General features: G+C 44.8%; 1 protein-coding gene across 2 annotated transcripts in view; it reads left to right on the top strand.

Moving 5' to 3' along the window:
• The window catches only part of LOC110519585 (small G protein signaling modulator 2), a 233,537-nt gene that overhangs the window by 206,253 nt on the left and 7,012 nt on the right, over positions 1 to 20,272 (top strand). For both annotated transcript variants that reach the window (XM_036965645.1, XM_036965644.1), the window contains one exon: positions 19,276 to 19,443. In XM_036965645.1, the coding sequence (XP_036821540.1) occupies positions 19,276 to 19,443 (168 nt within the window). The remainder of the gene's footprint in view (positions 1 to 19,275; positions 19,444 to 20,272) is intronic.

Below are 20,272 nucleotides of genomic sequence, written 5' to 3'. Positions count from 1 at the left end.
GGAGCTTTATGTGATGTACCAGGAGTGTTACCATCCATGACTGTCTTCAGTAGGGAGCTTTATGTGATGTGCCAGGAGTGTTACCATCCATGACAGTCTTCAGTAACGAGCTTTATGTGATGTACCAGGAGTGTTACCTTCCATGACAGTCTTCAGTAGGGAGCTTTATATGATGTACCAGGAGTGTTACCATCCATGACAGTCTTCAGTAGGGAGCTTTATGTGATGTACCAGGAGTGTTACCATCCATGACAGTCTTCAGTAACGAGCTTTATGTGATGTACCAGGAGTGTTACCTTCCATGACAGTCTTCAGTAGGGAGCTTTATATGATGTACCAGGAGTGTTACCATCCATGACAGTCTTCAATAACAAGCTTTATGTGATGTACCAGGAGTGTTACCATCCATGACAGTCTTCAGTAGGGAGCTTTATATGATGTACCAGGAGTGTTACCATCCATGACAGTCTTCAGTAACGAGCTTTATGTGATGTACCAGGAGTGTTACCATCCATGACAGTCTTCAGTAGGGAGCTTTATGTGATGTACCAGGAGTGTTACCATCCATGACAGTCTTCAGTAGGGAGCTTTATGTGATGTACCAGGAGTGTTACCATCCATGACAGTCTTCAGTAGGGAGCTGTATGTGATGTACCAGGAGTGTTACCATCCAAGACAGTCTTCAGTAGGGAGCTTTATGTGATGTACCAGGAGTGTTACCATCCATGACTGTCTTCAGTAGGGAGCTTTATGTGATGTACCAGGAGTGTTACCATCCATGACAGTCTTCAGTAGGGAGCTTTATATGATGTACCAGGAGTGTTACCATCCATGACAGTCTTCAGTAACAAGCTTTATGTGATGTACCAGGAGTGTTACCATCCATGACAGTCTTCAGTAGGGAGCTTTATGTGATGTACCAGGAGTGTTACCATCCATGACAGTCTTCAGTAGGGAGCTTTATGTGATGTACCAGGAGTGTTACCATCCATGACAGTCTTCAGTAGGGGGCTTTATGTGATGTGCCAGGAGTGTTACCATCCATGACTGTCTTCAGTAGGGGGCTTTATGTGTTGTGCCAGGAGTGTTACCATCCATGACAGTCTTCAGTAACGAGCTTTATGTGATGTACCAGGAGTGTTACCATCCATGACAGTCTTCAGTAGGGAGCTTTATGTGATGTACCAGGAGTGTTACCATCCATGACAGTCTTCAGTAGGGAGCTTTATGTGATGTACCAGGAGTGTTACCATCCATGACAGTCTTCAGTAGGGGGCTTTATATGATGTACCAGGAGTGTTACCATCCATGACAGTATTCAGTAGGGAGCTTTATGTGATGTACCAGGAGTGTTACCATCCATGACAGTCTTCAGTAACGAGCTTTATGTGATGTACCAGGAGTGTTACCATCCATGACATTCTTCAGTAGGGAGCTTTATGTGATGTACCAGGAGTGTTACCATCCATGACAGTCTTCAGTAGGGAGCTTTATGTGATGTACCAGGAGTGTTACCATCCATGACATTCTTCAGTAGGGAGCTTTATGTGATGTACCAGGAGTGTTACCATCCATGACAGTCTTCAGTAACGAGCTTTATCTGATGTACCAGGAGTGTTACCATCCATGACTGTCTTCAGTAGGGAGCTTTATGTGATGTACCAGGAGTGTTACCATCCATGACAGTCTTCAGTAGGGAGCTTTATATGATGTACCAGGAGTGTTACCATCCATGACAGTCTTCAGTAAGGAGCTTTATGTGATGTACCAGGAGTGTCACCATCCATGACAGTCTTCAGTAGGGAGCTTTATGTGATGTACCAGGAGTGTTACCATCCATGACAGTCTTCAGTAGGGAGCTTTATGTGATGTACCAGGAGTGTTACCATCCATGACTGTCTTCAGTAGGGAGCTTTATGTGATGTACCAGGAGTGTTACCATCCATGACAGTCTTCAGTAGGGAGCTTTATGTGATGTACCAGGAGTGTTACCATCCATGACAGTCTTCAGTAGGGAGCTTTATGTGATGTACCAGGAGTGTTACCATCCATGACTGTCTTCAGTAACGAGCTTTATGTGATGTACCAGGAGTGTTACCATCCATGACTGTCTTCAGTAGGGAGCTTTATGTGATGTACCAGGAGTGTTACCATCCATGACTGTCTTCAGTAGGGAGCTTTATGTCATGTACCAGGAGTGTTACCATGGCAGTCTTCAGTAGGGAGCTTTATGTGATGTACCAGGAGTGTTACCATCCATGACAGTCTTCAGTAGGGAGCTTTATGTGATATGCCAGGAGTGTTACCATCCATGACAGTCTTCAGTAACGAGCTTTATGTGATGTACCAGGAGTGTTACCTTCCATGACAGTCTTCAGTAGGGAGCTTTATATGATGTACCAGGAGTGTTACCATGACAGTCTTCAGTAGGGAGCTTTATGTGATGTACCAGGAGTGTTACCATCCATGACAGTCTTCAGTAGGGAGCTTTATGTGATGTACCAGGAGTGTTACCATCCATGACTGTCTTCAGTAGGGAGCTTTATGTGATGTACCAGGAGTGTTACCATCCATGACTGTCTTCAGTAGGGAGCTTTATGTGATGTACCAGGAGTGTTACCATCCATGACTGTCTTCAGTAGGGAGCTTTATGTCATGTACCAGGAGTGTTACCATGGCAGTCTTCAGTAGGGAGCTTTATGTGATGTACCAGGAGTGTTACCATCCATGACAGTCTTCAGTAGGGAGCTTTATGTGATATGCCAGGAGTGTTACCATCCATGACAGTCTTCAGTAACGAGCTTTATGTGATGTACCAGGAGTGTTACCTTCCATGACAGTCTTCAGTAGGGAGCTTTATATGATGTACCAGGAGTGTTACCATGACAGTCTTCAGTAGGGAGCTTTATGTGATGTACCAGGAGTGTTACCATCCATGACAGTCTTCAGTAGGGAGCTTTATGTGATGTACCAGGAGTGTTACCATCCATGACTGTCTTCAGTAGGGAGCTTTATGTGATGTGCCAGGAGTGTTACCATCCATGACAGTCTTCAGTAACGAGCTTTATGTGATGTACCAGGAGTGTTACCTTCCATGACAGTCTTCAGTAGGGAGCTTTATATGATGTACCAGGAGTGTTACCATCCATGACAGTCTTCAGTAGGGAGCTTTATGTGATGTACCAGGAGTGTTACCATCCATGACAGTCTTCAGTAACGAGCTTTATGTGATGTACCAGGAGTGTTACCTTCCATGACAGTCTTCAGTAGGGAGCTTTATATGATGTACCAGGAGTGTTACCATCCATGACAGTCTTCAATAACAAGCTTTATGTGATGTACCAGGAGTGTTACCATCCATGACAGTCTTCAGTAGGGAGCTTTATATGATGTACCAGGAGTGTTACCATCCATGACAGTCTTCAGTAACGAGCTTTATGTGATGTACCAGGAGTGTTACCATCCATGACAGTCTTCAGTAGGGAGCTTTATGTGATGTACCAGGAGTGTTACCATCCATGACAGTCTTCAGTAGGGAGCTTTATGTGATGTACCAGGAGTGTTACCATCCATGACAGTCTTCAGTAGGGAGCTTTATGTGATGTACCAGGAGTGTTACCATCCATGACAGTCTTCAGTAGGGGGCTTTATGTGATGTGCCAGGAGTGTTACCATCCATGACTGTCTTCAGTAGGGGGCTTTATGTGTTGTGCCAGGAGTGTTACCATCCATGACAGTCTTCAGTAACGAGCTTTATGTGATGTACCAGGAGTGTTACCATCCATGACAGTCTTCAGTAGGGAGCTTTATGTGATGTACCAGGAGTGTTACCATCCATGACAGTCTTCAGTAGGGAGCTTTATGTGATGTACCAGGAGTGTTACCATCCATGACAGTCTTCAGTAGGGGGCTTTATATGATGTACCAGGAGTGTTACCATCCATGACAGTATTCAGTAGGGAGCTTTATGTGATGTACCAGGAGTGTTACCATCCATGACAGTCTTCAGTAACGAGCTTTATGTGATGTACCAGGAGTGTTACCATCCATGACATTCTTCAGTAGGGAGCTTTATGTGATGTACCAGGAGTGTTACCATCCATGACAGTCTTCAGTAGGGAGCTTTATGTGATGTACCAGGAGTGTTACCATCCATGACATTCTTCAGTAGGGAGCTTTATGTGATGTACCAGGAGTGTTACCATCCATGACAGTCTTCAGTAACGAGCTTTATCTGATGTACCAGGAGTGTTACCATCCATGACTGTCTTCAGTAGGGAGCTTTATGTGATGTACCAGGAGTGTTACCATCCATGACAGTCTTCAGTAGGGAGCTTTATATGATGTACCAGGAGTGTTACCATCCATGACAGTCTTCAGTAGGGAGCTTTATGTGATGTACCAGGAGTGTCACCATCCATGACAGTCTTCAGTAGGGAGCTTTATGTGATGTACCAGGAGTGTTACCATCCATGACAGTCTTCAGTAGGGAGCTTTATGTGATGTACCAGGAGTGTTACCATCCATGACTGTCTTCAGTAGGGAGCTTTATGTGATGTACCAGGAGTGTTACCATCCATGACAGTCTTCAGTAACGAGCTTTATGTGATGTACCAGGAGTGTTACCATCCATGACAGTCTTCAGTAGGGAGCTTTATGTGATGTGCCAGGAGTGTTACCATCCATGACAGTCTTCAGTAACGAGCTTTATCTGATGTACCAGGAGTGTTACCATCCATGACTGTCTTCAGTAGGGAGCTTTATGTGATGTACCAGGAGTGTTACCATCCATGACAGTCTTCAGTAGGGAGCTTTATATGATGTACCAGGAGTGTTACCATCCATGACAGTCTTCAGTAGGGAGCTTTATGTGATGTACCAGGAGTGTCACCATCCATGACAGTCTTCAGTAGGGAGCTTTATGTGATGTACCAGGAGTGTTACCATCCATGACAGTCTTCAGTAGGGAGCTTAATGTGATGTACCAGGAGTGTTACCATCCATGACTGTCTTCAGTAGGGAGCTTTATGTGATGTACCAGGAGTGTTACCATCCATGACAGTCTTCAGTAGGGAGCTTTATGTGATGTACCAGGAGTGTTACCATCCATGACAGTCTTCAGTAGGGAGCTTTATGTGATGTACCAGGAGTGTTACCATCCATGACTGTCTTCAGTAACGAGCTTTATGTGATGTACCAGGAGTGTTACCATCCATGACTGTCTTCAGTAGGGAGCTTTATGTGATGTACCAGGAGTGTTACCATCCATGACTGTCTTCAGTAGGGAGCTTTATGTCATGTACCAGGAGTGTTACCATGACAGTCTTCAGTAGGGAGCTTTATGTGATGTACCAGGAGTGTTACCATCCATGACAGTCTTCAGTAGGGAGCTTTATGTGATATGCCAGGAGTGTTACCATCCATGACAGTCTTCAGTAACGAGCTTTATGTGATGTACCAGGAGTGTTACCTTCCATGACAGTCTTCAGTAGGGAGCTTTATATGATGTACCAGGAGTGTTACCATGACAGTCTTCAGTAGGGAGCTTTATGTGATGTACCAGGAGTGTTACCATCCATGACAGTCTTCAGTAGGGAGCTTTATGTGATGTACCAGGAGTGTTACCATCCATGACTGTCTTCAGTAGGGAGCTTTATGTGATGTGCCAGGAGTGTTACCATCCATGACAGTCTTCAGTAACGAGCTTTATGTGATGTACCAGGAGTGTTACCTTCCATGACAGTCTTCAGTAGGGAGCTTTATATGATGTACCAGGAGTGTTACCATCCATGACAGTCTTCAGTAGGGAGCTTTATGTGATGTACCAGGAGTGTTACCATCCATGACAGTCTTCAGTAACGAGCTTTATGTGATGTACCAGGAGTGTTACCTTCCATGACAGTCTTCAGTAGGGAGCTTTATATGATGTACCAGGAGTGTTACCATCCATGACAGTCTTCAATAACAAGCTTTATGTGATGTACCAGGAGTGTTACCATCCATGACAGTCTTCAGTAGGGAGCTTTATATGATGTACCAGGAGTGTTACCATCCATGACAGTCTTCAGTAACGAGCTTTATGTGATGTACCAGGAGTGTTACCATCCATGACAGTCTTCAGTAGGGAGCTTTATGTGATGTACCAGGAGTGTTACCATCCATGACAGTCTTCAGTAGGGAGCTTTATGTGATGTACCAGGAGTGTTACCATCCATGACAGTCTTCAGTAGGGAGCTGTATGTGATGTACCAGGAGTGTTACCATCCAAGACAGTCTTCAGTAGGGAGCTTTATGTGATGTACCAGGAGTGTTACCATCCATGACTGTCTTCAGTAGGGAGCTTTATGTGATGTACCAGGAGTGTTACCATCCATGACAGTCTTCAGTAGGGAGCTTTATATGATGTACCAGGAGTGTTACCATCCATGACAGTCTTCAGTAACAAGCTTTATGTGATGTACCAGGAGTGTTACCATCCATGACAGTCTTCAGTAGGGAGCTTTATGTGATGTACCAGGAGTGTTACCATCCATGACAGTCTTCAGTAGGGAGCTTTATGTGATGTACCAGGAGTGTTACCATCCATGACAGTCTTCAGTAGGGGGCTTTATGTGATGTGCCAGGAGTGTTACCATCCATGACTGTCTTCAGTAGGGGGCTTTATGTGTTGTGCCAGGAGTGTTACCATCCATGACAGTCTTCAGTAACGAGCTTTATGTGATGTACCAGGAGTGTTACCATCCATGACAGTCTTCAGTAGGGAGCTTTATGTGATGTACCAGGAGTGTTACCATCCATGACAGTCTTCAGTAGGGAGCTTTATGTGATGTACCAGGAGTGTTACCATCCATGACAGTCTTCAGTAGGGGGCTTTATATGATGTACCAGGAGTGTTACCATCCATGACAGTATTCAGTAGGGAGCTTTATGTGATGTACCAGGAGTGTTACCATCCATGACAGTCTTCAGTAACGAGCTTTATGTGATGTACCAGGAGTGTTACCATCCATGACATTCTTCAGTAGGGAGCTTTATGTGATGTACCAGGAGTGTTACCATCCATGACAGTCTTCAGTAGGGAGCTTTATGTGATGTACCAGGAGTGTTACCATCCATGACATTCTTCAGTAGGGAGCTTTATGTGATGTACCAGGAGTGTTACCATCCATGACAGTCTTCAGTAACGAGCTTTATCTGATGTACCAGGAGTGTTACCATCCATGACTGTCTTCAGTAGGGAGCTTTATGTGATGTACCAGGAGTGTTACCATCCATGACAATCTTCAGTAGGGAGCTTTATATGATGTACCAGGAGTGTTACCATCCATGACAGTCTTCAGTAAGGAGCTTTATGTGATGTACCAGGAGTGTCACCATCCATGACAGTCTTCAGTAGGGAGCTTTATGTGATGTACCAGGAGTGTTACCATCCATGACAGTCTTCAGTAGGGAGCTTTATGTGATGTACCAGGAGTGTTACCATCCATGACTGTCTTCAGTAGGGAGCTTTATGTGATGTACCAGGAGTGTTACCATCCATGACAGTCTTCAGTAGGGAGCTTTATGTGATGTACCAGGAGTGTTACCATCCATGACAGTCTTCAGTAGGGAGCTTTATGTGATGTACCAGGAGTGTTACCATCCATGACTGTCTTCAGTAACGAGCTTTATGTGATGTACCAGGAGTGTTACCATCCATGACTGTCTTCAGTAGGGAGCTTTATGTGATGTACCAGGAGTGTTACCATCCATGACTGTCTTCAGTAGGGAGCTTTATGTCATGTACCAGGAGTGTTACCATGGCAGTCTTCAGTAGGGAGCTTTATGTGATGTACCAGGAGTGTTACCATCCATGACAGTCTTCAGTAGGGAGCTTTATGTGATATGCCAGGAGTGTTACCATCCATGACAGTCTTCAGTAACGAGCTTTATGTGATGTACCAGGAGTGTTACCTTCCATGACAGTCTTCAGTAGGGAGCTTTATATGATGTACCAGGAGTGTTACCATGACAGTCTTCAGTAGGGAGCTTTATGTGATGTACCAGGAGTGTTACCATCCATGACAGTCTTCAGTAGGGAGCTTTATGTGATGTACCAGGAGTGTTACCATCCATGACTGTCTTCAGTAGGGAGCTTTATGTGATGTGCCAGGAGTGTTACCATCCATGACAGTCTTCAGTAACGAGCTTTATGTGATGTACCAGGAGTGTTACCTTCCATGACAGTCTTCAGTAGGGAGCTTTATATGATGTACCAGGAGTGTTACCATCCATGACAGTCTTCAGTAGGGAGCTTTATGTGATGTACCAGGAGTGTTACCATCCATGACAGTCTTCAGTAACGAGCTTTATGTGATGTACCAGGAGTGTTACCTTCCATGACAGTCTTCAGTAGGGAGCTTTATATGATGTACCAGGAGTGTTACCATCCATGACAGTCTTCAATAACAAGCTTTATGTGATGTACCAGGAGTGTTACCATCCATGACAGTCTTCAGTAGGGAGCTTTATATGATGTACCAGGAGTGTTACCATCCATGACAGTCTTCAGTAACGAGCTTTATGTGATGTACCAGGAGTGTTACCATCCATGACAGTCTTCAGTAGGGAGCTTTATGTGATGTACCAGGAGTGTTACCATCCATGACAGTCTTCAGTAGGGAGCTTTATGTGATGTACCAGGAGTGTTACCATCCATGACAGTCTTCAGTAGGGAGCTTTATGTGATGTACCAGGAGTGTTACCATCCATGACAGTCTTCAGTAGGGGGCTTTATGTGATGTGCCAGGAGTGTTACCATCCATGACTGTCTTCAGTAGGGGGCTTTATGTGTTGTGCCAGGAGTGTTACCATCCATGACAGTCTTCAGTAACGAGCTTTATGTGATGTACCAGGAGTGTTACCATCCATGACAGTCTTCAGTAGGGAGCTTTATGTGATGTACCAGGAGTGTTACCATCCATGACAGTCTTCAGTAGGGAGCTTTATGTGATGTACCAGGAGTGTTACCATCCATGACAGTCTTCAGTAGGGGGCTTTATATGATGTACCAGGAGTGTTACCATCCATGACAGTATTCAGTAGGGAGCTTTATGTGATGTACCAGGAGTGTTACCATCCATGACAGTCTTCAGTAACGAGCTTTATGTGATGTACCAGGAGTGTTACCATCCATGACATTCTTCAGTAGGGAGCTTTATGTGATGTACCAGGAGTGTTACCATCCATGACAGTCTTCAGTAGGGAGCTTTATGTGATGTACCAGGAGTGTTACCATCCATGACATTCTTCAGTAGGGAGCTTTATGTGATGTACCAGGAGTGTTACCATCCATGACAGTCTTCAGTAACGAGCTTTATCTGATGTACCAGGAGTGTTACCATCCATGACTGTCTTCAGTAGGGAGCTTTATGTGATGTACCAGGAGTGTTACCATCCATGACAGTCTTCAGTAGGGAGCTTTATATGATGTACCAGGAGTGTTACCATCCATGACAGTCTTCAGTAGGGAGCTTTATGTGATGTACCAGGAGTGTCACCATCCATGACAGTCTTCAGTAGGGAGCTTTATGTGATGTACCAGGAGTGTTACCATCCATGACAGTCTTCAGTAGGGAGCTTTATGTGATGTACCAGGAGTGTTACCATCCATGACTGTCTTCAGTAGGGAGCTTTATGTGATGTACCAGGAGTGTTACCATCCATGACAGTCTTCAGTAGGGAGGTTTATGTGATGTACCAGGAGTGTTACCATCCATGACAGTCTTCAGTAGGGAGCTTTATGTGATGTACCAGGAGTGTTACCATCCATGACTGTCTTCAGTAACGAGCTTTATGTGATGTACCAGGAGTGTTACCATCCATGACTGTCTTCAGTAGGGAGCTTTATGTGATGTACCAGGAGTGTTACCATCCATGACTGTCTTCAGTAGGGAGCTTTATGTCATGTACCAGGAGTGTTACCATGGCAGTCTTCAGTAGGGAGCTTTATGTGATGTACCAGGAGTGTCACCATCCATGACAGTCTTCAGTAGGGAGCTTTATGTGATATGCCAGGAGTGTTACCATCCATGACAGTCTTCAGTAACAAGCTTTATGTGATGTACCAGGAGTGTTACCTTCCATGACAGTCTTCAGTAGGGAGCTTTATATGATGTACCAGGAGTGTTACCATGACAGTCTTCAGTAGGGAGCTTTATGTGATGTACCAGGAGTGTTACCATCCATGACAGTCTTCAGTAGGGAGCTTTATGTGATGTACCAGGAGTGTTACCATCCATGACTGTCTTCAGTAGGGAGCTTTATGTGATGTGCCAGGAGTGTTACCATCCATGACAGTCTTCAGTAACGAGCTTTATGTGATGTACCAGGAGTGTTACCTTCCATGACAGTCTTCAGTAGGGAGCTTTATATGATGTACCAGGAGTGTTACCATCCATGACAGTCTTCAGTAGGGAGCTTTATGTGATGTACCAGGAGTGTTACCATCCATGACAGTCTTCAGTAACGAGCTTTATGTGATGTACCAGGAGTGTTACCTTCCATGACAGTCTTCAGTAGGGAGCTTTATATGATGTACCAGGAGTGTTACCATCCATGACAGTCTTCAATAACAAGCTTTATGTGATGTACCAGGAGTGTTACCATCCATGACAGTCTTCAGTAGGGAGCTTTATATGATGTACCAGGAGTGTTACCATCCATGACAGTCTTCAGTAACGAGCTTTATGTGATGTACCAGGAGTGTTACCATCCATGACAGTCTTCAGTAGGGAGCTTTATGTGATGTACCAGGAGTGTTACCATCCATGACAGTCTTCAGTAGGGAGCTTTATGTGATGTACCAGGAGTGTTACCATCCATGACAGTCTTCAGTAGGGAGCTGTATGTGATGTACCAGGAGTGTTACCATCCAAGACAGTCTTCAGTAGGACCTTTATGTGATGTACCAGGAGTGTTACCATCCATGACTGTCTTCAGTAGGGAGCTTTATATGATGTACCAGGAGTGTTACCATCCATGACAGTCTTCAGTAGGGGGCTTTATGTGATGTGCCAGGAGTGTTACCATCCATGACAGTCTTCAGTAACAAGCTTTATGTGATGTACCAGGAGTGTTACCATCCATGACAGTCTTCAGTAGGGAGCTTTATGTGATGTACCAGGAGTGTTACCATCCATGACAGTCTTCAGTAGGGAGCTTTATGTGATGTACCAGGAGTGTTACCATCCATGACAGTCTTCAGTAGGGGGCTTTATGTGATGTGCCAGGAGTGTTACCATCCATGACTGTCTTCAGTAGGGGGCTTTATGTGTTGTGCCAGGAGTGTTACCATCCATGACAGTCTTCAGTAACGAGCTTTATGTGATGTACCAGGAGTGTTACCATCCATGACTGTCTTCAGTAGGGAGCTTTATGTCATGTAGCAGGAGTGTTACCATGACAGTCTTCAGTAGGGAGCTTTATGTGATGTACCAGGAGTGTTACCATCCATGACAGTCTTCAGTAGGGAGCTTTATGTGATATGCCAGGAGTGTTACCATCCATGACAGTCTTCAGTAACGAGCTTTATGTGATGTACCAGGAGTGTTACCTTCCATGACAGTCTTCAGTAGGGAGCTTTATATGATGTACCAGGAGTGTTACCATGACAGTCTTCAGTAGGGAGCTTTATGTGATGTACCAGGAGTGTTACCATCCATGACAGTCTTCAGTAGGGAGCTTTATGTGATGTACCAGGAGTGTTACCATCCATGACTGTCTTCAGTAGGGAGCTTTATGTGATGTGCCAGGAGTGTTACCATCCATGACAGTCTTCAGTAACGAGCTTTATGTGATGTACCAGGAGTGTTACCTTCCATGACAGTCTTCAGTAGGGAGCTTTATATGATGTACCAGGAGTGTTACCATCCATGACAGTCTTCAGTAGGGAGCTTTATGTGATGTACCAGGAGTGTTACCATCCATGACAGTCTTCAGTAGGGAGCTGTATGTGATGTACCAGGAGTGTTACCATCCAAGACAGTCTTCAGTAGGACCTTTATGTGATGTACCAGGAGTGTTACCATCCATGACTGTCTTCAGTAGGGAGCTTTATGTGATGTACCAGGAGTGTTACCATCCATGACAGTCTTCAGTAGGGGGCTTTATGTGATGTGCCAGGAGTGTTACCATCCATGACAGTCTTCAGTAACAAGCTTTATGTGATGTACCAGGAGTGTTACCATCCATGACAGTCTTCAGTAGGGAGCTTTATGTGATGTACCAGGAGTGTTACCATCCATGACAGTCTTCAGTAGGGAGCTTTATGTGATGTACCAGGAGTGTTACCATCCATGACAGTCTTCAGTAGGGGGCTTTATGTGATGTGCCAGGAGTGTTACCATCCATGACTGTCTTCAGTAGGGGGCTTTATGTGTTGTGCCAGGAGTGTTACCATCCATGACAGTCTTCAGTAACGAGCTTTATGTGATGTACCAGGAGTGTTACCATCCATGACAGTCTTCAGTAGGGAGCTCTATGTGATGTACCAGGAGTGTTACCATCCATGACAGTCTTCAGTAGGGAGCTTTATGTGATGTACCAGGAGTGTTACCATCCATGACAGTCTTCAGTAGGGGGCTTTATATGATGTACCAGGAGTGTTACCATCCATGACAGTATTCAGTAGGGAGCTTTATGTGATGTACCAGGAGTGTTACCATCCATGACAGTCTTCAGTAACGAGCTTTATGTGATGTACCAGGAGTGTTACCATCCATGACATTCTTCAGTAGGGAGCTTTATGTGATGTACCAGGAGTGTTACCATCTGTGACAGTCTTCAGTAGGGAGCTTTATGTGATGTACCAGGAGTGTTACCATCCATGACATTATTCAGTATGGAGCTTTATGTGATGTACCAGGAGTGTTACCATCCATGACAGTCTTCAGTAACAAGCTTTATGTGATGTACCAGGAGTGTTACCATCCATGACATTCTTCAGTAGGGAGCTTTATGTGATGTACCAGGAGTGTTACCATCCATGACAGTCTTCAGTAGGGAGCTTTATGTGATGTACCAGGAGTGTTACCATCCATGACAGTCTTCAGTAGGGAGCTTTATATGATGTACCAGGAGTGTTACCATCCATGACAGTCTTCAGTAACGAGCTTTATGTGATGTACCAGGAGTGTTACCATCCATGACTGTCTTCAGTAGGGAGCTTTATGTGATGTACCAGGAGTGTTACCATCCATGACAGTCTTCAGTAGGGAGCTTTATGTGATGTACCAGGAGTGTTACCATCCATGACAGTCTTCAGTAGGGGGCTTTATGTGATGTACCAGGAGTGTTACCATCCATGACAGTCTTCAGTAGGGAGCTTTATGTGATGTACCAGGAGTGTTACCATCCATGACAGTCTTCAGTAACGAGCTTTATGTGATGTACCAGGAGTGTTACCATCCATGACAGTCTTCAGTAACGAGCTTTATGCGATGTACCAGGAGTGTTACCATCCATGACAGTCTTCAGTAGGGAGCTTTATATGATGTACCAGGAGTGTTACCATCCATGACTGTCTTCAGTAACGAGCTTTATGTGATGTACCAGGAGTGTTACCATCCATGACAGTCTTCAGTAACGAGCTTTATGTGATGTACCAGGAGTGTTACCATCCATGACTGTCTTCAGTAACGAGCTTTATGTGATGTACCAGGAGTGTTACCATCCATGACAGTCTTCAGTAACGAGCTTTATGTGATGTGCCAGGAGTGTTACCATCCATGACAGTCTTCAGTAGGGAGCTTTATGTCATGTACCAGGAGTGTTACCATCCATGACAGTCTTCAGTAGGGAGCTTTATGTGATGTACCAGGAGTGTTACCATCCATGACAGTCTTCAGTAGGGAGCTTTATGTGATGTACCAGGAGTGTTACCATCCATGACAGTCTTCAGTAACGAGCTTTATGTGATGTACCAGGAGTGTTACCATCCATGACTGTCTTCAGTAGGGAGCTTTATGTGATGTACCAGGAGTGTTACCATCCATGACAGTCTTCATTAGGGAGCTTTATATGATGTACCAGGAGTGTTACCATCCATGACAGTCTTCAGTAGGGAGCTTTATGTGATGTGCCAGGAGTGTTACCATCCATGACAGTCTTCAGTAACGAGCTTTATATGATGTACCAGGAGTGTTACCATCCATGACTGTCTTCAGTAGGGAGCTTTATGTCATGTACCAGGAGTGTTACCATCCATGACTGTCTTCAGTAGGGAGCTTTATGTCATGTACCAGGAGTGTTACCATCCATGACAGTCTTCAGGTACGAGCTTTATGTGATGTGCCAGGAGTGTTACCATCCATGACAGTCTTCAGTAGGGAGCTTTATGTCATGTACCTGGAGTGTTACCATCCATGACAGTCTTCAGTATGGAGCTTTATGTGATGTACCAGGAGTGTTACCATCCATGACAGTCTTCAGTAGGGAGCTTTATGTCATGTACCAGGAGTGTTACCATCCATGACAGTCTTCAGTAGGGAGCTTTATGTGATGTACCAGGAGTGTTACCATCCATGACTGTCTTCAGTAGGGAGCTTTATGTGATGTACCAGGAGTGTTACCATCCATGACAGTCTTCAGTAGGGAGCTTTATGTGATGTACCAGGAGTGTTACCATCCATGACAGTCTTCAGTAGGGAGCTTTATGTGATGTACCAGGAGTGTTACCATCCATGACAGTCTTCAGTAGGGAGCTTTATGTGATATGCCAGGAGTGTTACCATCCATGACAGTCTTCAGTAACGAGCTTTATGTGATGTACCAGGAGTGTTTCCATCCATGACAGTCTTCAGTAGGGAGCTTTATGTGATATGCCAGGAGTGTTACCATCCATGACAGTCTTCAGTAGGGAGCTTTATGTGATGTACCAGGAGTGTTACCATCCATGACTGTCTTCAGTAGGGAGCTTTATGTGATGTACCAGGAGTGTTACCATCCATGACAGTCTTCAGTAGGGAGCTGTATGTGATGTACCAGGAGTGTTACCATCCATGACAGTCTTCAGTAGGGAGCTTTATGTGATGTACCAGGAGTGTTACCATCCATGACAGTCTTCAGTAGGGAGCTTTATGTGATGTACCAGGAGTGTTACCATCCATGACTGTCTTCAGTAGGGAGCTTTATGTGATGTACCAGGAGTGTTACCATCCATGACAGTCTTCAGTAACGAGCTTTATGTGATGTACCAGGAGTGTTACCATCCATGACAGTCTTCAGTAGGGAGCTTTATATGATGTACCAGGAGTGTTACCATCCATGACTGTCTTCAGTAACGAGCTTTATTTGATGTACCAGGAGTGTTACCATCCATGACAGTCTTCAGTAACGAGCTTTATGTGATGTACCAGGAGTGTTACCATCCATGACAGTCTTCAGTAGGGAGCTTTATATGATGTACCAGGAGTGTTACCATCCATGACTGTCTTCAGTAACGAGCTTTATGTGATGTACCAGGAGTGTTACCATCCATGACAGTCTTCAGTAGGGGGCTTTATGTGATGTACCAGGAGTGTTACCATCCATGACTGTCTTCAGTAACGAGCTTTATGTGATGTACCAGGAGTGTTACCATCCATGACTGTCTTCAGTAACGAGCTTTATGTGATGTACCAGGAGTGTTACCATCCATGACAGTCTTCAGTAGGGAGCTTTATGTGATGTACCAGGAGTGTTACCATCCATGACAGTCTTCAGTAGGGGGCTTTATGTGATGTACCAGGAGTGTTACCATCCATGACAGTCTTCAGTAGGGAGCTTTATGTGATGTACCAGGAGTGTTACCATCCATGACAGTCTTCAGTAGGGAGCTTTATGTGATGTACCAGGAGTGTTACCATCCATGACTGTCTTCAGTAACGAGCTTTATGTGATGTACCAGGAGTGTTACCATCCATGACAGTCTTCAGTAGGGAGCTTTATGTGATGTACCAGGAGTGTTACCATCCATGACAGTCTTCAGTAACGAGCTTTATGTGATGTACCAGGAGTGTTACCATCCATGACTGTCTTCAGTAGGGAGCTTTATGTGATGTACCAGGAGTGTTACCATCCATGACAGTCTTCAGTAGGGAGCTTTATATGATGTACCAGGAGTGTTACCATCCATGACAGTCTTCAGTAGGGAGCTTTATGTGATGTACCAGGAGTGTTACCATCCATGACAGTCTTCAGTAGGGAGCTTTATGTGATGTACCAGGAGTGTTACCATCCATGACAGTCTTCAGTAGGGAGCTTTATGTGATGTACCAGGAGTGTTGCCATCCATGACTGTCTTCAGTAGGGAGCTTTATGTGATGTACCAGGAGTGTTACCATCCATGACAGTCTTCAGTAGGGAGCTTTATGTGATGTACCAGGAGTGTTACCATCCATGACAGTCTTCAGTAGGGAGCTTTATGTGATGTACCAGGAGTGTTACCATCCATGACAGTCTTCAGTAGGGAGCTTTATGTGATGTACCAGGAGTGTTACCATCCATGACAGTCTTCAGTAGGGAGCTTTATATGATGTACCAGGAGTGTTACCATCCATGACAGTCTTCAGTAGGGAGCTTTATGTGATGTGCCAGGAGTGTTACCATCCATGACAGTCTTCAGTAGGGAGCTTTATGTGATGTACCAGGAGTGTTACCATCCATGACTGTCTTCAGTAACTCTTTTTGTTGTTGTTTTTGTTGTTGTTGTTGTTATTGTTGTTGTTGTGTGTGGCACCTGGAAATGGGGCCATAGTACACTGGATTTCTTAATGACATTAGAGTTTAAAGGTGCACCTCCACTAAAACTAAAATCTAATTGTATTTGTCACATGCTTCGTAAACAGCAGGTCTAGACAGTGAAACTTTTACGAGTCCTTTTCCAACAACGCAGAGAGAGAGAAAGAAAATAGAGAAATAACAGAAGTAAAACATGTAATAATGAAAGTGTCTATATCTCCTCTGTCTGTCTGTCTGTGTGTGTGTATCTCCTCTCTCTCTGTCTGTGTGTGTATCTCCTCTCTGTCTGTGTGTGTGTCTATATCTCCTCTGTGTGTGTGTCTGTATCTCCTCTCTGTCTGTGTGTGTGTGTGTGTGTATCTCCTCTCTGTCTGTGTGTGTGTGTGTGTGTCTCCTCTCTCTCTCTGTGTGTGTGTCTGTATCTCCTCTCTGTCTGTGTGTGTGTGTGTATCTCCTCTCTGTCTGTGTGTGTGTGTGTGTGTGTGTCTCCTCTCTCTCTGTGTGTGTGTGTCTGTATCTCCTCTCTGTCTGTGTGTGTGTGTGTGTGTCTCCTCTCTCTGTCTGTGTGTGTGTCTATATCTCCTCTGTGTGTGTGTGTCTCCTCTCTCTCTCTGTGTGTGTATCTCCTCTGTGTGTGTGTGTGTGTGTGTGTATCTCCTCTCTCTGTGTGTGTGTGTGTGTATCTCCTCTCTCTCTGTCTGTGTGTGTGTCTATATCTCCTCTGTGTGTGTGTGTGTGTCTATATCTCCTCTGTGTGTGTGTGTATCTCCTCTCTCTGTCTGTGTGTGTGTCTATATCTCCTATGTGTGTGTGTGTATCTCCTCTCTCTGTCTGTGTGTGTGTCTATATCTCCTCTGTGTGTGTGTGTGTCTCCTCTCTCTCTCTCTGTGTGTATCTCCTCTCTCTGTCTGTGTGTGTGTGTCTATATCTCCTCTGTGTGTGTGTGTGTCTCCTCTCTCTCTCTCTGTGTGTATCTCCTCTGTGTGTGTGTGTGTGTGTATCTCCTCTCTGTGTGTGTATCTCCTCTCTCTCTGTCTGTGTGTGTGTCTATATCTCCTCTGTGTGTGTGTGTCTATATATCCTCTGTGTGTGTGTGTATCTCCTCTCTCTGTCTGTGTGTGTGTCTATATCTCCTCTGTGTGTGTGTGTGTCTCCTCTCTCTCTCTGTGTGTGTATCTCCTCTGTGTGTGTGTGTGTGTGTATCTCCTCTCTGTGTGTCTGTGTGTATCTCCTCTCTGTGTGTGTGTGTGTGTGTGTGTGTATCTCCTCTCTCTGTCTGTGTGTGTGTATCTCCTCTCTGTGTGTGTGTGTGTATCTCCTCTCTCTCTGTCTGTGTGTGTGTGTGTGTGTGTGTCTATATCTCCTCTGTTTGTGTGTGTGTGTGTTTCCTCTCTCTCTCTGTGTGTGTATCTCCTCTCTGTGTGTGTGTGTGTGTGTGTATCTCCTCTCTGTGTGTCTGTGTGTATCTCCTCTCTGTGTGTGTGTGTGTGTGTATCTCCTCTCTCTGTCTGTGTGTGTGTATCTCCTCTCTGTGTGTGTGTGTGTATCTCCTCTCTCTCTGTCTGTGTGTGTGTGTGTGTGTGTCTATATCTCCTCTGTCTGTGTGTGTGTATCTCCTCTCTGTGTGTGTGTGTGTATCTCCTCTCTCTCTGTCTGTGTGTGTGTGTGTGTGTGTGTGTCTATATCTCCTCTGTGTGTGTGTGTGTGTGTTTCATCTCTCTCTCTGTGTGTGTATCTCCTCTCTGTGTGTGTGTGTGTGTGTGTGTGTGTGTGTGTCTATATATCTCTCTCTGTGTGTGTGTCTATATCTCCTCTGTGTGTGTGTGTATCTCCTCTCTCTCTCTATGTGTGTGTGTGTGTGTGTGTATCTCCTCTGTGTGTGTGTGTGTGTGTGTGTGTGTGTGTGTGTGTGTGTGTGTGTGTGTGTGTGTGTGTGTGTGTGTGTGTGTGTGTGTGTGTGTGTGTCTATATCTCCTTTCTGTGTGTGTGTGTATCTCCTCTCTCTGTGTGTGTGTGTGTGTGTGTGTGTGTGTGTGTGTGTGTGTGTGTGTGTGTGTGTGTGTGTGTGTGTGTCTATATATCTCTCTCTGTGTGTGTGTGTCTATATCTCCTCTCTCTGTGTGTGTATCTCCTCTCTCTCTCTATGTGTGTGTGTGTGTGTGTGTGTGTGTGTGTGTGTGTGTGTGTATATCTCCTCTCTCTGTGTGTGTGTGTGTGTGTGTGTGTGTGTGTGTGTGTGTGTGTGTGTGTGTGTGTGTGTGTGTGTGTGTATCTCATCTGTGTGTGTGTGTATCTCCTCTTTGTGTGTGTGTGTGTGTGTGTGTGTGTGTGTGTGTGTGTGTGTATCTCCTATGTGTGTGTGTGTATCTCCTCTGTGTGTGTGTGTGTGTATCTCCTCTGTGTATCTCCTCTCTCTGTGTGTGTATCTCCTCTGTGTGTGTGTATCTCCTCTGTGTATCTCCTCTCTCTGTGTGTGTATCTCCTCTGTGTGTGTGTATCTCCTCTGTGTATCTCCAGAGCTGCTGTACCAGGATGTGTTCTCAGTATGGGAGGTGATCTGGGTGGCCCCTCACATCTCCTCTCAGCACTTTGTCCTGTTCCTGGCCCTGGCCCTGGTAGAGGTCTACAGAGAGATCATCAGAGACAATACCATGGACTTCACTGACATCATCAAGTTCTTCAACGGTGACAGACAGAGTCCCAAATCACACCCTATTCCCTTTATAGTGCACCCCTTTTGATCAGGCCCCTAGAGTAGTGCACTATGTAGCGTATAGGGTACCACTTAGGACCCCAATAAGGACGTGGTATATGTTGGGATGGAGCAGAAAAGTGTAGGCAGATTGGGTGTGTGTTTATAAAACAGTCTCCCTAACTTCCTGTGTTTATAAAACAGTCTCCCTAACTTCCTGTGTTTATAAATCAGTCTCCGGGACTTCTGGTGTTTATAAAACAGCCTCCATGACTTCCTGTGTGTGTGTTTATAAAACAGTCTCCCTGACTTCCTGTGTGTGTGTTTATAAAACATTCTCCCTGACTTCCTGTGCGTGTGTTTATAAAACAGTCTCCCTGACTTCCTGTGTTTATAAAACAGTCTCCCTGACTTCCTGTGTTTATAAAACATTCTCCCTGACTGCTTGTGTGTGTGTTGATAAAACATTCTCCCTGACTTCCTGTGTGTGTGTTTATAAAACATTCTCCCTGACTTCCTGTGTTTATAAAACAGTCTCCCTGACTTCCTGTGTGTGTGTTTATAAAACAGTCTCCCTAACTTCCTGTGTTTATAAATCAGTCTCCGGGACTTCCGGTGTTTATAAAACAGTCTCCATGACTTCCTGTGTGTGTGTTTATAAAACAGTCTCCATGACTTCCTGTGTGTGTGTTTATAAAACAGTCTCCCTGACTTCCTGTGTGTGTGTTTATAAAACATTCTCCCTGACTTCCTGTGCGTGTGTTTATAAAACAGTCTCCCTGACTTCCTGTGTTTATAAAACAGTCTCCCTGACTTCCTGTG

The sequence above is a fragment of the Oncorhynchus mykiss genome, chromosome 27 (genome assembly GCF_013265735.2).
Source record: "Oncorhynchus mykiss isolate Arlee chromosome 27, USDA_OmykA_1.1, whole genome shotgun sequence".
NCBI lineage: Eukaryota > Metazoa > Chordata > Actinopteri > Salmoniformes > Salmonidae > Oncorhynchus > Oncorhynchus mykiss.
This window is presented reverse-complemented; position numbering and strand designations above follow the sequence as displayed.